This window comes from Sesamum indicum, linkage group LG5 (assembly GCF_026168435.1).
Source record: "Sesamum indicum cultivar Baizhima isolate 11 linkage group LG5, ASM2616843v1, whole genome shotgun sequence".
Lineage (NCBI taxonomy): Eukaryota > Viridiplantae > Streptophyta > Magnoliopsida > Lamiales > Pedaliaceae > Sesamum > Sesamum indicum.
Window position 1 is genome coordinate 18236364 of NC_142661.1, and position 16582 is coordinate 18252945.

The 16582-nt window shown below is 33.5% G+C and overlaps 2 protein-coding genes and 1 long non-coding RNA gene across 4 annotated transcripts; all 3 read left to right on the plus strand.

Annotated features, from left to right (window-relative positions):
* Window positions 1-6478: 6478 nt before the first annotated feature.
* On the plus strand, window positions 6479-9988 carry LOC105161681 (SPX (SYG1/Pho81/XPR1) domain-containing protein / zinc finger (C3HC4-type RING finger) protein-like protein). 2 transcript variants are annotated; one of them, XM_011079458.3, is made up of 6 exons: window positions 6479-6931; window positions 8188-8432; window positions 8548-8796; window positions 8913-9050; window positions 9329-9387; window positions 9466-9988. In XM_011079458.3, the coding sequence occupies exons 1-6, from the start codon at window positions 6730-6732 to the stop codon at window positions 9572-9574; spliced, it is 1002 nt and encodes a 333-aa protein (XP_011077760.1). In that variant the 5' UTR covers window positions 6479-6729; the 3' UTR covers window positions 9575-9988. The 2 variants fall into 2 exon arrangements, with proteins under 2 accessions (XP_011077760.1, XP_011077761.1); XM_011079459.3 differs by having other exon boundaries at window positions 6481-6931; window positions 9469-9988.
* Window positions 9989-10838: 850 nt separating this feature from the next.
* On the plus strand, window positions 10839-12656 carry LOC105161682 (uncharacterized). The gene is made up of 4 exons (XR_847792.3): window positions 10839-10996; window positions 11146-11247; window positions 12095-12255; window positions 12343-12656. It is a non-coding gene; the product is annotated as an uncharacterized LOC105161682 (long non-coding RNA).
* Window positions 12657-14231: 1575 nt separating this feature from the next.
* On the plus strand, window positions 14232-16049 carry LOC105161798 (uncharacterized protein At5g39865). Its single transcript, XM_011079612.3, has one exon. It carries the CDS (start codon window positions 14848-14850, stop codon window positions 15778-15780), a length of 933 nt encoding a protein of 310 aa, XP_011077914.1. The 5' UTR covers window positions 14232-14847; the 3' UTR covers window positions 15781-16049.
* The last annotated feature ends 533 nt before the right edge of the window (window positions 16050-16582 follow it).

Genomic DNA, 16582 nt, shown 5'->3' on the forward strand with positions numbered 1-16582 from the left:
ATACATAATTAAATTAAGGCACTATAAATATATTTCGCTTCTGTATCTATAAATAAATATATTTAATTGCAGTCAAATTATAAACAAATTAAATTGTAATTGATATAAATTTACGTGGCATGCCAACTCCAAAATGGTGGGTCCAATTTTAAAAATTTCCATTGTTATCATAAATTTAAAATGAACAAGTTATAAATAGTTTTATTGCTTCTAAAAACCTCATTTTAATTTGAACTTTTTTTTTTTGTGGTAAGAATTAATCACTTTGCAATAAAAGAATCAACAATATTTTAATAAAAAAATTTAATTTAAAATAAAAAACGACTATAGTATATGAATACTTACAATTAATCAATATATAATTTCAAAACAATAATATACTATTTGACGTTGGATTGATTTGGGAGCATAACATTGGACCAATTACAAAATTTGAAATTCCGTAATCAAAGTGACCTAATTCGATCACTTTCATTGATTATGTGCTTATTTTTTAATTTTTTTTATTGTTTTTTATAATTTAATTCACGCACGCACATGTCTTGAATTAAAAAAAAAATTCTGTTTAAAATTCAAGACGCTAAAGTATTGGAAAATTTCAATTCGGATTCGACTCGATCGAATCTGAACTAATTATAAATACAATATATTTATTGTGTGATTGATGTATAATTAAAAAAAATGACAAATTACATAACAAATGTATCGATTATTTAATTTGAACAAACCTGATGGGGTACCCTCGAGTGTTTCCTAAAAGACGTTCATTATGTGTGTATTAAGTGTGACAAACGTTTCTTTCAACTATTGGTACAATGGAAAATATTTTAGTAATTGAAGCGTACGACGTTGTAACGTGAAATGAGATCTTTTTACTAAAGTAAAAGTTGTTCCTCTTTTTCAGTTTAGTTAACAATGGAATTACCAATTCTTAATTCTTTTTCCTCGAGATTTTGAATTGAGTTTAATTTCTTATTGAAGTTTCACAGTACAACGTGGATTGTGTAATCCGATTAAGAATTGGTTAGACCGGAGTGGGATTTAGTTATTCCGAGATTGAATTGATTCAAAACCAATTCTTGGAATTTCCAAATTAAGATAAATACGAGGAAATAAAATATTATAGAGAGAGGAGAGAGAGAATTTCACCTGAGCACTGACTGAGAGAGTTCAGTCCTGGGATGGGGAGGAGTGGGGGCACGTGAGAGAGTTGAGGTGTCTACGTCCATTTCATGATTCATGTAATAATACTAAATAAAATAATGTAGTCCCCAGCAATACATAAGTTAAAAATAATTAAATTGCTTTTCTCTCATAATGAACCGTAAATTTTAATTTATTCGATATAAAATTGTAAAACTTAGAAAAATATCATAAGGTTGCATTGACTAAGGCAATATCAAGAATTAAATTACCATGTAAAAGACATTAAAGTTTTATAGAATAAACTAAAATAATATCTGTAAATACATTTTAATCCTCGTGCTCCATATTCTGCCTTCAACTATTGAAATAAGAAGTATGCCACCATGCCTTGATATGATCCCAATCTTATCATCAAAGTTATTTAGCCCCAATTCCAATTGAAGATCAACCTTTGAAATTAATTTTCTATGTTAAGTTTTGCAAATAGATTTGATTTAGGTTTGAAATCGAGATCATCTCAAGAGTCATCTAATTTAAAAATATTTGGGACTTGAAAAGAATAAGTAAATCGTTAGACTCATTGGAGGTTTCCAATTAAAACTCTTCGATGGCTAAATTTTATTATTTCAGAATCAGATCGGACCGACTGGTTCGATCGGGAATCAGTCATGCGTCTGATAAGTTGGATATATAAAATCGCTAGACATAATTGGTCAAAACCCGGTCCGAACGTTGCCAAATTTGAAAAAGAAAAAGAAAGAAAAATTTGAAAAAGCCAAAAAAAATGTATAAATTAGAGTAATAATGAGAATGAAGATGACTGGGATTGAGGTATTTTGAATTTTATAAAATTGTAGTAGATTTGACTACTTTTATTTAATTGTTTGTCAATTTAATCAGGTTTTATGTTGAACACTTGAGCTTATGTACTTATTTTGTTGAATTGAATGTTATTTATTTTTCTCATTTTTTTGGTTAATTAAAATTGATATACAATATATTGATATATTATGTATATACATATATATATAATAGGCTCCGGATCAAACGATTTTTTTTAATTCGATCAATCGATCAAACCAGTGACTCAATAAGTTGATTGGTTCAATCATCGATCTGATACTGAAACATTGCCTAAATCAGTTGAGATGAAATCAAGGAAAAGAGCTTATGTACTTTAGCCAAGAATGATTGTGGGGATTTATAAGGGCTAAATATTTATACTTGTAGTGATCTACGTGGCATGATCTCCATCTTCAAAGTGCAAAACGATTGATGGTTGTACGTAGTCTCGGGTGGGGTTGTAGCAAAAGTTAAGCATGCCCTTATATCTTGTAAGGGCATTTTGCACCTATGCGGGGTATTATGGTATTTAGACTAAATTTATTGCTACATCCCATCAAGATCAAAAATCTTATTCAAGAGATTGAAGAGATCTGAATAGAAGAGCGGATGAGAAAAGAACAAAAATGATGACAACAACAACAAATCTAGCTAGTGGAAGGATTATGCAGCAAAAGAGAAAATAAATGAAAAAGTAGTATCCTTTAACACATAAATCATAGTCCAAAAATAAATAAATAAAAAATGGAAGCAAGAAGGATCCGAAATTGTTATGATCCACTTTGAACAAATGCAAAGATGGCAAAGTGTATGGCTACGAATGCAAGAAAAAGATGTTTTTCTTTTTAGGCAAGAGATGTTTTGTCAGGACATTGTTGAGGAAAGGGACATGCTCCTTTTTTCATTCAGGACCCTTTTGTTTGTAGGTAACAATAATATTTGTATTTGTCCAAAGGAATAAGAATCATACTTACATATATGTGCATGTCTTTATTTGCAATTCCTTATGCCCAAAGCAATTAAATATCTCTTATAAAAATAAGATTTGATGCTAAGTTGAGTGGGAAAAGCATTTCCCTCATTCTGATGCAATCAATCCACATTCATCAAAGATTCTCTTACAACTATGAAATTTTGTGTGATGTAACCCTAATATCCATTTGCTTCTCAAAACCCCTATATCTATATATGTATATGTTATGTCATTCCATTGCAGATTTCAATTCCACTACTACTCCTTGCATTATAAATTGTTTTTCTTTCTGTCCCATCTTCTTTTGTTTTTTTTTTTATATTTGAATTCAATATATATATATATATATGAAATATGTACTATTGTAATAACTATATTATGTCAGCATAGCATAAATTTTATTATTGATTTGGTTTGATTTTCATTATTTGACGTGCTCATCACCGCTTGATTAAATAATATCGATGGATTAGAACTGTCGCATTTGAGCTATTCAAAACCTTCGTTGTATTGCAACAACCTCGATCTTATATAAAATTTTCTTTTTCAAATTTGTCGTAGGTCAGATTTTGATGTTGCAAGAAAGTGCTTTAAACAGGAATGTATGTTTCAAGTACTTACAGGCTAAAAAATAATAAAAATTTATGTTTCACTTTTCGCTCTCCTCATTGTAGTTTTCAATATTACAAATGAAATGGTAGTGCATGTATTTCGCCACCTTATGTTTTTCGAAAAATTACTTGTCTTCCATGTAGCAAACGGCCCAGCGACTGCACAAGCTTCATCATGCCTAGGTACATGGCGGCGCCAATCATACGCAGAAAAACCTCTAGTTTATTTGCGAATGATACCCAAATGAAAACTGAACAACGAAATAGTTTCTCTTGACAACCCATTGCTACCCAACTAGCAAGTTTTGCGAAGCATCTAATGTATATTGTTATCCAGACTTCTTCTTAGAACAAAATTAGTACTATAAAGCTAAATCCAATAAAAATGAAACCCAATTCTAAAAAAATATAATATTAATACTATTAGTTTTTGGTAGTAAATTTTAAGTTATGGTACAACTGTATACACCACTCACTCAAATGGACCTCATGGTACAAGTCCTTCAAGACCATGATTGATACTTGCTGCTTAATTCACATTTCACACAAACTCATTGCCCATTATTTGCACATTGTTGATGATTCCTATGTACAAGTCCACATGCATAGTACATGTTACTATTTTTTGCAATCAAAATGCCCTCTAGTCGTCCTCCTCTTAAAAAGTGAACATTTCACAGGAAAAGAAGGGAAAAATGGAATAAATGATTTAAAAATTCCTTTATTTCAATTTTACTTCAAATATATATGCAATGTATATTATAAAATTTTCAAAGTATATATATTAGGAATATTTGCATTTCCACTCCCAAAATTATAATTTGTTACACAAATCATCCTTTTCATTTGCATAATTACAGAAATCACCTTTGACAGCAAAAAAAAGAAAAAAGAAGAGGGAGTTTGCTTGATAATGTTGATATTTTCTAGAGATGTATGTGTAATTTTGTACAAAATAGGGATGATTTATAAATGATGTTGACGCTTCTGATGAGTATATGTGTAATTATCTAAAAGGCAAGAAAGATTTATGTAAATAAATCATAGGTGAGGAAATATAAATACAGTTATTTCTTAATGTTATACTTATGTATATACACACATGATGAATATATAAACAAAAATATAAGTAAAGTATTAATTTAAAATTTAAAAAAAGAAACACCAATAGTAGAGGACAATGGCAATGGCAATATATAGAAAGCATAATAAGTTGCATGATTCACACATCATCATCATGGTGGAAATGAGGGCTTGTTCCATGCTACCCACTTGGGCTGTGCTCAAAAATTGATATATGGCATAATTTATTTTTATATTTTGTAAAATTTATAATTATATTTTTTTATTATACTTAAAAAGGTAAAATAAAATTTAAGGGAATATATACATGCAATTTTTTTTGTATCATTTTAAGTTATTTTAAAGAATATGATACCAATATTGGAAAATACCCTTAAATTATGGTATAAAAAATACAATCTTATTTTTGCTAACAAGAAATAAAAATACAAACATTTGAGAGGAAAACAAAAGGCCAACACATGAAAATAAAAGTCCTTCCTTCTCCTTTGTTTTTCCTCTTTGCTTTTATTTTTTTAGTCTAATTTAAGGATTAAAATGAATGAATTATTTGACTCACTTTATATAATAACTTAAATGTTTAAATTTAAAATTTAAAAATTTAATGCAAAAAATATTAGGATAAAAATATGCTCAATTTCAACACAAAATTTAAATTATATACTAATAAAATTTACAATACTAATTTTTTTTTTTTTGAAAAACGCAGAAAATTGTCAGTGTGTTAATTTCTGCACCCACTGGATGCATCAGCTTTCTCCTGGGCCCAACACAACACACCCAACTCAACCCATATCTTAAAAGTTTCCCTGGACCAAGATTTGTCAAATAGAATTTATTCACACTCTCCAGTCGGCCCCACCCCCACCCCCCCCCCCCCCCGGCGGGAAAAATCTATATAAGTTGATTCTGTAGAACACGTTTTTTAGTTAAAGAACAAATCCTTTGTGAGGTATCAAACATTTATGTTACACCAATATATAATCGGCACGTGTTTTTTAACTAAAAAATTACATTAAATTATAATTTAAAAATAAAGTTGCGCGCAAGACATATATGTATGCATATAACATTAATGTGTGACTTGGAGCACTACAATTAGTTGCTTTTTTAGCCTTAACTCCTTTAAAGTTGCAGTGTTTTTAAGCTTAATTTAAAGGGTAAATTACAGTGGTCTCATGAAATTTGATATAATCATAAATACATTCTTGTTGATTAAGAAAATTATAAATACTCCTGATTTTAACATCTGTTTAGCAACGAGCCAATTCCGTTAATCGTTATTAGATTTTTATTATATTTTTATGATAAAATGATTAAATTGTCATTTTGAATTATACATGACAATGTGTAAATATATTTTTAGAATTTTCTAAGATATTTTTTGGACTAATATGCCTTATAGATTATTTATTTACTCACCTTCAAATTTACTTTATATTTTTTTCTAAATATTTTTTTTTAAAAAAAAAAAGAAAAATCAATAAGTTAACAATTTCTACCTCACCTTCTAGAACCTAAGTACTTATTTTCATTTGAAATATGTATAGGTAATTATATTAAAATTTAGGAGAAATAGTGTAATTTATCGTAATATAAAAGGAAGCGAGATAATAAATGAGTTATTTGCATAGAATAGCTTGGAAATTAATTTTGATAGTCACCTTCTATAAAATTCTGAAGCCAAAAATGAGTTGACCAAATCTAATTCAATCACAGCACACATTGATTTACCCACAACGTATTTGTGATTGAGTAAAAAAAGAAAATCAATTACAATAAATTTTACCATAATAATTATCAAAATCTTCCAAATAAAATTTGGAATAGGCTCTTCTTCCCAACAGATGCAGTGCATGCAGAGGTTGGCATTTGACAGTCTTGCCTCCGAAAACCCAGCAATTCAGTTCTCCTTCTTCTGAATCGGGAAAATGAAAAACCCTTTGAAAATCAAATTCAAAACCCATTGAAATTTCTTCTATTGTTGTAAAGAAAAGGGATTCGGACATTCGATTCTCTTGTGCTATAGGTACATTATAAAAATTATTATCGGTTGAAGTAGTGATATTCAGGATGAAGTTTGGCGAAACGTTTACAGAGTATAGGCAGACGCATCAAGAGAGGTTTATGGAGAAGTGCCGCTACGTTGAGTATAAACGCCTCAAGAAAGTGTTGAAAAGTTGCAGGAGATGCAGGGCTGTCAAGGATTCTTCCACCGATGATAATGGTGAAGAAGATGAGTCGTCTTTGTTTTGGCAATATGAATCTTGCCCATGTGAGTAATTTCACCCTTTCTTCGGTTTTTGATGGTATGGGGTTTTGTAGACAAAAGGTTTCGGTTGTTGAATTTCTTCGCTAGCATTAATGTTGTAGACATGATGTGTTCTGGATGTTTTGTGGATTTGCACACTGTAAATAGTTAAAAGAAGGCGGTTGGTAGTGCTTTTTATTCTAAATAAAATCGAGGGGATTGATGGAAAACTGCAACTGGAAGCAAGAAGTAAGAGAGCTAGAGCAATTGCACGGAAGAAGAATGATAGTAATGAAAATGGTATATTGTAGAATGCCAGTGAAGTTGTAATTTTGCTGGCAAACTACAGGAAAATGTGCTTCTTGGTGACATATAATGCTTTCATGCAAAATGTTATTATGACAAGACCATCGACGTAACCAAAATCAAGAAAGATTATGGACATACTTATTCAGTTGGTTTTTTGGATGCTGGATTTGTATGAGCACAATGAACTACTGTACAGTGGGGCTAGTGTTATTATTGTCTTGGTGCTTTGGGAAGAAATTTTTGGGTGAAATAAGCAAATGGACTCTGAAAATTATCCAGTAAATAATATAATATGCCAAGTGAAAGAACTCAACGACCTGTAGAGTTGGTTTTGTTGGGGTGGGGATCTTGGAGATGGTTGAGATCCAAACAATGGGGTTCTTTTTCCTCATTTACTTGGTTTCACACTCTTTTGGAGTATGGAGAACTTAAGCTTTTTGGCTAGTTAAGAACGATGCGTTGCTGAGCTTGCACAAGGAATGATAACTTCCCTTCTAGCAAGATCTTGAAATGAGTTAATTTGTATCTGTGAAATGAAAAGGTACATGATTAGTTGTGTTAATAAAGTCAAATTTGTGGAAGGACTCAGCTGCAGTCCCCTTTCCATTGTAATGTATGTTTGTTGCGTGGCCTGTGATTCACATCTTGATATCCATTGTTCCCCATACTTTTCACAACCTTATAAAAGAAAGGAAAGAACTGTTCCATGATGGCATGTAAGAGCTCCTTGTTTTTACCTGATCCAGTGAGGTTTGCAATGACAATCATGTGGACATTAATCATTATGTATTCTCGACTTGGAAATCAAGTATTTACCATATTTGAACACAAATTATAGTTTGAAATGGACATTTGCTATGCATATTTGAACTTCTGAAATCTCATCCTTGAGAGTGATGTCATATCCATAGTTGGCTTGTTATTAGCTGATTTTGGAAGTTCTAGTAATATTTTGTTTGTGTATCTTTTAGTGTGTGATCAGATGTTCTTCTCTGAATTGATGAAAGAGGCTTCTGATATAGCTGGATGCTTTAGTTCAAGAGTGAGGCGCCTCCTCCAATTCCATGTCCATAATGGAATGCAAAGATATGTAACATTTTTGCGCCAGTGTTTTGCAAGCCCCCAGCAAGCTACGGCACAAGAGTGTCGGATGTTAATAGAATATGCTATGATGAATGCTGTAGCCATGCGGAAAATACTCAAGAAGTACGATAAAGTAAGGGGTAGCTTGTTGCATTATTAGTTCTAATCATCGCCAAATCTTAACTTTATGTTCGACTGGATATTACTTCTCTATCTTCTTATCATATTGTAATGACTTGACAATTTAGGTACACGGTTCAGAAAATGGAAGGAAGTTCAGGTCTAAAATGCGGGCAGAGCACATGGAAATTCTGCAATCTCCTTGGTTAATAGAACTAGGGTCTTTTTACGTGAATTTTAATGAATCTAGTGGTGGAAGCTCTGGTGGAACCCGTAATCCGTTCTCTTTTGATTTAACTGCTACAGAGCCCACAATGACTTTGATTCTTCCAGATTCTGTAAAGTTAGAATACAATCTAACTTGTGCAATATGCTTGGTATGGTTTTATTTCTGATTTGAATTCTTAAGGAACTCGAGAGATCCTCTCTCTCTCTTTTTCTTTTTCCCCTTAAGTTGAGATTCAGTAACTTACTTCTGATTTATCATTTTCAGGAGCTAGTTTTCAACCCATATGCCTTGAGTTGTGGGCACCTCTTCTGCAAATCCTGCGCTTGCTCTGCAGCTTTCGTAATGATTTTCCAAGGCCTCAAGGCTGCAAATCCAGATTCAAAATGCCCCTTATGCAGGGAGGTTAGTTGTCAACATACTTATAGCATATAACTTGTACCTCAACGCCTTTTCATTACGCAATGAGAAACATCTATATTTTCAATTTTGTGGGGCCTCTAGCAACCTTCTTTAAGTACTTTGGGTAGTTAGTATTTTGGCTCTGACAGAATGGACTTAGCAACATATTATACAATCAGGTTCTTCCATAACAGAAGTTTGGGAAGAGGGCTTATTTATAGAGATTCCCATTGTTGATTTGTTTCATGGGGCTGGAACTGTAACTTTTGACCTTAATGCAGGTGGGTGTATATAGTAATCCTGTCCACATGATGGAGCTGGATTTGCTCCTGAAGAAAGAGTGAGTAAAGAATTTTCACCTTAGATCTTCCCCATTGTCAAACATTACCATGGACAAATCATGATTTGTTTAAGTTAGCAGTTGCAATCAATACTGGAAGGAGAGGCTGGCTGCTGAACGTGCAGAGACGGTTAAGCAATCCAAAATCTACTGGGCACTGCAAACCAAATACATGGTTGGATTTTAATGTCACACTTCTCAGATGTTCCCGACTGGATCATGCTAGCAGCCTGAATGTCAAACTCCCTTCAGAGCAAACATCTCTTGCGATATCTATCGCTGCAAAGCTGATTACTATGATTGCTGATGTTATTTGGTTCTTGTTGATCCTGTTGCCTGAGAGTCACAAGCATGAACCAGGCACAGATTGTTTTGCAGTAAAGGCCAGGTTTCTGCATCACCTGGGGCTGGAATTTGAAGAGTTTCCTCAGTTAAAATTTTTTGTGGTACCTTAGTGGAATGTAGGGAAGTTCTGTTCTTTATTTAGCTGATTTTGGTTTATCAATTTCTCATGTTATCTTTTCTCTTTTTAATGTAAATTTCAATAAAAAAGACTAAGGAAAAAGTTGTGGTGAAAGTAAATTTGATCAAAATTATTTTATTTCAAATGCAAATCCATAATTAAAATAAAAATAAAAAGAAATCCTTTTGCAACTGAAAAACGTTTTTTCGATTTAACTTCAGTCTAAATCTTATTGGGATTTTCTTAAATCAACTTTGTAAGGTTAAGCCACGTGCTTTTGGTTGAAGGTTTAGAATTGTCAATTTTGTCCTTGTCTTTTCTTTTTAAAAAAATAAAATAAAAAAAAATTGTATTAGACGAGTTAAATGAAAAATTTTAAGAAATAGTAAAAAACATTATCCAATTGATCTATAAAAAAATTCAGAATTTTTTTAAAATAAGCGAAATTTATAATTCACAATCTATAAGAGCATTTTAATCAGTTCACTATAATAAATTGATGTAAAGTTAACAAAGACTTACAGATTGGGGTAGTTATTGGACTATTGTTAAAATCAGGGTATTGATAATTTTTCAAACAACAAAAAATATTTATAATTATACTAAATTTTCAAGAACTCGTCTTGCTTGATCCATTGCATTAATTATGGTTATATTAAATTCCACTTTTTCCTGCACAAATATGAAATAACTATTAATCGATTGAAAACTAATGATTCTTTTGTTTTTAATAAATAGAAAAAATAATTTTGAACAAAAGATATTAACTCCTAAAAATATATTTAACTTACTGTTATTGATTTTATTTAGTTTGTTGTAAGCAGAGAACAATGAAATCATTGTCAGTTATTTAGCTCTGAGACATGGATCAGGTCCATATGAACTTGGGCCTGATGGAATCCGGATCCAGTAATTAAAGCCCATAGAATAATAAAACAACTGTAAACGGGTTCGGGTCGGGTCGGGGTCGGATCGGAAGACATTGAAACTCTTTACCAGCACACACACACACACACACACACTATCTAAGAACTACTGTAGCGATCATTGCCATGGTGCAGTTGAAGCCTCTGGCTGTTCTCCTCTCCACGCTGTTTCTGATTGTACCTTCGATTTCTGAGAAGTCCATCAATGTTCACTACTGAGGTAGCTTTTTCTCCCCTTTACCCAGTACAAGATTCTTGAAAATTAAGGTGTTTATGAGTTGTGAAATGAATATAGATGTCGGGGCTCTTTCATTCGTTGGATTCCATGTTGTAATGTCGGTTTTTTCATTGTCTGAATGTGTATTGCAGATAAGATTGCTGACTATGTAGTTAAGGTGAGTGGAGTAGATATATCCCCTTTTCCAGTACCAAGATGCAAAAATACTACCTTTACAATTGCTGCATCTACAGGTGAAGCTGGGCTATGTTCCCTTTCTAACATTTTCGTATTACTACATGATTTGTGGTTTGAGTTGTTCGAATGATCACTGAAGAGACAATGATAACAATTGTATCCTAGTGTTGTCCTGATTCTTGAGTAAGTTAGTGATTAGTTAATTGCTGCTTGGATTAACCGATTTTATTACACATGTTTTCAAGTATGTGTGGTTGTCTCTGGTTTTCCAGCCTGAAAGTGTGAAAAATGGATTGTCGGCCTTTCATCTCTAATAACTCTTACCTCTTTTTCGTCATCTCATGCTTCTGTTTAGTCCTTAACTACACCAGAATTATAAGAAATGATGCTTGGTCTTTTGTTTATGTTGTTTGGTCGGTAATCTTGTATCTGCAATCTGTCTGCATAAGGACTGCAAGTGAAGATCATAGCTTTGTGGCTTTTTATGCTCCATTCTACTTATCCAAAGACGACACATCAGCATTCCCGCTTGTGCTGTGATGCAGTGAAGAGGAGAATAAAATGAACTCCTCATTGTCTCTGTGCATTTGTATGTATTTTGTTAAGATTGCAGCAGAAGGAAATTTTATTTAGGATGTGGATGGTAATGATGAAAGATTTTCCCCGTTTTATGTTACATTATCGGCATGATGTATGTTTTGATGGTTATAACTTGAAAGTAAAGTTGAAGCTGATGCCACAACAGTTTTCATGGAACCTCATCTTCTTCTGAGGAGTTATTCTGTTCTGTTTTCATTTTCATTGGTTGACTTGTTAAGAATCATAATTGTGAGTAATTGTGGATTGAGCTTATATGTTACGATGCTCTACAAGTGGACAATTGACGGTCAGCTCTCACTGCAGATAAAGCAGTCTCTGGTGGAAAATTAGAACTTCATGTCTTCTACTTTGGAATTCACGTCCACAACTAGAACCATGATCTTTGTAACGAGATATCATGCCCTGTTTCTCTTGGTGATTTCGTGCTCTCTCACTCCCTAAAGCTATCAAGATTTACACCTCCTGTAAGTTGTTCTTTTAGTCAGAATATGTTGTTTAATTGATATCCTTGAGCAGTCTTCTATCTTCTTGATGGCATTTGGCTCATCCAGGGTTCATATATGCTTAAAATGACGATGGAGGACGAGAACAATAAGCTACTGACATGCATCACTTTCGACTTCAGCGTTGGTTTTGTGGCACAAGACTCCTTGTAGAATACTTAAATGCTCAAGGATTTGAACATCCCTTCTCATCCTAGTCCATGCACATTGTATGTAAGAAATTACTACCTTAAATTTTCTGAACCTTGTACCTGATATGATCAAGACTATATAACTGTATTGTATTTTTGACCCACATAAGCCCATAAGCAGTTACCTTTGTATGAGAAAGGGGTTCAGTCTAACTTATATTTTGATGAACATTGGCATGGTTCTGGGCCTCTGGCTCAATTTGGATGCTCTTAAAGCAAGAAATGTTATGATTGCATTTGCATTTCTCAATTTTTGCGCAATACATCGACCAATATATCAATATGACTAAAAATAGTAAATAAATTATATCAATTCAATTAATACATCATATGATTAAGAACATACAAATTACAATAATTCACATAAAATGCAATAAATACCCAAATATCGTATACGAATTGAAACTCATGACTTCAATTTGTTTGTGAGGTCTGAGCTTTAATCTTAATCATCAAATTAAGACATTATTGGTACTTGTATTCTCCAATATGAAGGGTTGTTCCGTCATATTACAAGATTCTCTGCTGATGATTCTCATCAGATTGCGCCCCCACATCACCCCACCCCCCAACCAACCCCAACAAATAAAACTAAAAAAAGACTGCAAGGACCACATGGGGCATTGAATTTGACTAAATGTGTTGTCAAATGATGTTTAGTAGTTGGAACTAATCATTAATCAACCAAGAATGCTTCTGTCCTTTGATTCTTACAGCATCCGAGGCTCTAGAGGAAATTGATCTGACACTGATTTTGCTCAGCCCGAAAATCATGGAAATATTAGTTTAGATTCAAAGAATATTTGATCATGTAATAGGATTAACTCTTACATCTTATAATGTTTTAAGAGCTTAAACATGTTGAATCTTATTTTAAACATGAATTTTTAAAATATTTAGATAAATAAAATGTTAAAATTTCTAAGATATTAGACTGTTTTGCACAATATACTCTATATATATATTGATAATGACGGAAAAAAAAAACTATTAAACTATTAGAATTCAAAATCATATAATAGAAGAGGAAAAGCAGCAATTAAATGAAAGGTAAAAGTGAAACATTAGCAAAATTGTGAGAGTATTTATGATTAAAGAGCTTAAAATCTTATAAAGAGATAGGTCGGGCTTATTATTTTTTTTCTAAAAAAAAAGTATAAAACTCTAAACATTCTATTTTGAGATTTAATAAGTTCTTTGAAGAAAAAAAATTACAAAACCCAATTTTATAAAATTTATAAGATTTCAAATATCTTACTAAGTGTTGTAAAGAAATTCGTTAATTTTGGGGATGAGCATAAAAAATTAAATAATCTTGAGTGGTATCTCATTATGGACTAATATCAGTGCATTATGTAATCTAATTGCTTCCTCCTTTTTCACTGTAATAATTGATGACAATCTGCAATGATTATTACTCTGCACACATTCTTTACATTACAATTTTGGAAATTGTTGGATTATCAACACTTAATGTTATTACAATTTTGGAAATCATTGGATAATTAATTTCATATGTTCTCTGTCTCTCTCTCTCACTCACCAAATATAAAACCTCGACAAACATCACTCACATCTGAAGGGCATTTTCTTTTTGCTGGCGCAGATAAAATCTAATCGATATCTCATAATAACGTTATGGAATGGAGAAATCAATATTCTTTTTTGCAGTTTTCTCAAAGGGATGAGATGGGTCGACCTGCAATACAAACAACAAGGTTGTAAGAGAATGCAACACAGATATGAAATGAGATGAGACTCAATAATTCATTCTCCATCTGACAACAAATTCTACCAAACCATGCATGGATCGCAAGTTGTAATACTGCTTTCACTTTGAGTTGAATAGGGGTGTATTGCTAGTTTCTTGGGGTTGAAAAATTGTGAGAAGACAAGGATCATGGCTGGTAGGAAAAAGGTTCAATCAGCATACTAGCTTTACATCCACAAAGGTCTGAGGGTAAAAAGAGCAGCTAGCTTTTGCTCCCTTGTGACTGAATTATGAACTACGGCACACCTTGTCTCCAGTCCCACCAAATTATGGATGTATAACCAATCATGAATGCATCCCGGATCCTTTTTCTTGATGGAAATTACTGGCTAGCCCTTCGTGGAGTCGATGTGGGCTGTTCTGACTGGGTCGAGAGAGCATTCGTCCGCAGCATATAACTCTCTTCCAGTGCATAATGCTGAACTTGGACAAGCAACTAGCAATGGCGTTGTAGGCACTACTTTCCAACCATGAGTCAAGAAAAAAATCTTCATCTTTCACTAGTCCTTCTCAAGACAAGTGATCTTATCCATCTGGAGTGACGCTTTGCTTTGTAGTTTTTCAGGAAATGTAAAACCTAAACTGGAGAGGATGAAAAACATGAAAGGAAGAATCCTTAGGAAGCTGAAAGAATCCATTCACACGCCTACTTGGAGGTCAGGCTTAGTTTTTCAGACAAACACCCCACCTCAAGCCTTTCAGACCTCAGATATCAGCAAACAACATAAGAACCAAGCCGAAACTATATTGGATGTCCAAGAAGAGAAGTTGGCTTTGGTGCATAATGCAGACAGTGAAGAAAAGCTTGTACCCTCCATAAGATCGAAAGAGGAGTGCTTACACGCCTGTGAGTCGAAGCCTGATGAAATTGGTGCTATTTCTGATATTTCGTTGGAGATTTCTGCATCAGCTTGTCTTTCATCGGTAGTAGAAATGGAGAGCACTTCTGACTCCATCCCACCACCTCACGTCAAGCTGGGAGCAACGGGCGATCACATAAATTGCGACAGAATAGACTGTAAAGATAAGCTCCCGATGATATATGATTTCGAAGACAGGTGTCCTCCAGGAGGAAAAGACTCCCTCGTACTATACACCACGAGCCTAAGGGGAATCAGGAAAACGTTCGAGGACTGTAACACAATCCGGTTTCTGCTGGAAAGTTTTCGGGTGGTGTACTCAGAGAGAGATGTATCCATGCACTTGGAGTACAGAGATGAGCTCTGGAGAATCCTAGGCGGCAGAGTGGTCCCTCCGAGGCTGTTTATAAAGGGCAGATACATTGGAGGAGCCGATGAAGTGGTGGGCTTGCATGAAAACGGGATGCTGCAAGATCTCTTACAAGGGATACCCTTAAGTCCATCAAATACTTGTAGAGGATGTGCAGGAATGAGATTTGTCCTATGTTTCAGCTGTAACGGTAGCCGGAAAGTGATGGCTGAAGGGGAAAACAGAGGAGGGATATCCATAAGATGCCCTGATTGCAATGAAAATGGACTGATTAAGTGCTCAGTTTGTAGCTAGAAATTAGAATTAATTTTTCCAGCTTTTTTGCTTTCTTGAATCTTGTAAATTGGTTTTTAATGTCTCTGTGGTAGCTAGCTCTCCAGGTTTAGTTCTCTTTAAATGACCAAAATCCAGGTTCATGTGCTCCAATCATGAGTACTCGCATTAACTAGTTCCCAGCCTGGTTTCCATTTTCAAGAATCAGATTTTCCTGAAGACATGATGGAAAATCAGCCTAACCTTTCTGTAGAAGTTGATAATTGTAAGATGAAGAAAAATTCAGGCTCCCTAGAGATACTCTCTCTCTCTCACACACACACACACGTTTATGTGTGTTTTCAAGAACCTTGTTCCTCACTTTATTTTTTATTCAAGTTGTAGATTCAAATGGAGCAGATGGGAGTGGGAGCATGAAGGGCCATAAATAGTTAATAAATGAAAAGTGCTTTTGAATAGGCACTAGCAGAGCTTGAAGCACTTTCTTTTTTGGTTTTAAAGTATTGAGTTGAAAAGTGACCATAGAAGGAAAAGGATGTGGTCATCAATGTATATGCATATTCCAGTTTATACATAATAGGTATAGGAAATACTAACATAGCCACCCACATATTCTAATCATGCATCATCAGAGTTTGGTGATTGCAAAGGGGGGTCTAAAGGCCAATCTGGCCTAAAAATTTGTTCTTGAGAAAATGAACCAAAAGATCTTCCTACTTACCTAATTGAAAAGTAGTGAGATGGGGGCACCTATCTTTCCAGCTAATGGAACCACAAAGGGTGAGTGCATGAATGGAACCTAAACAACATACATCATAGGCCA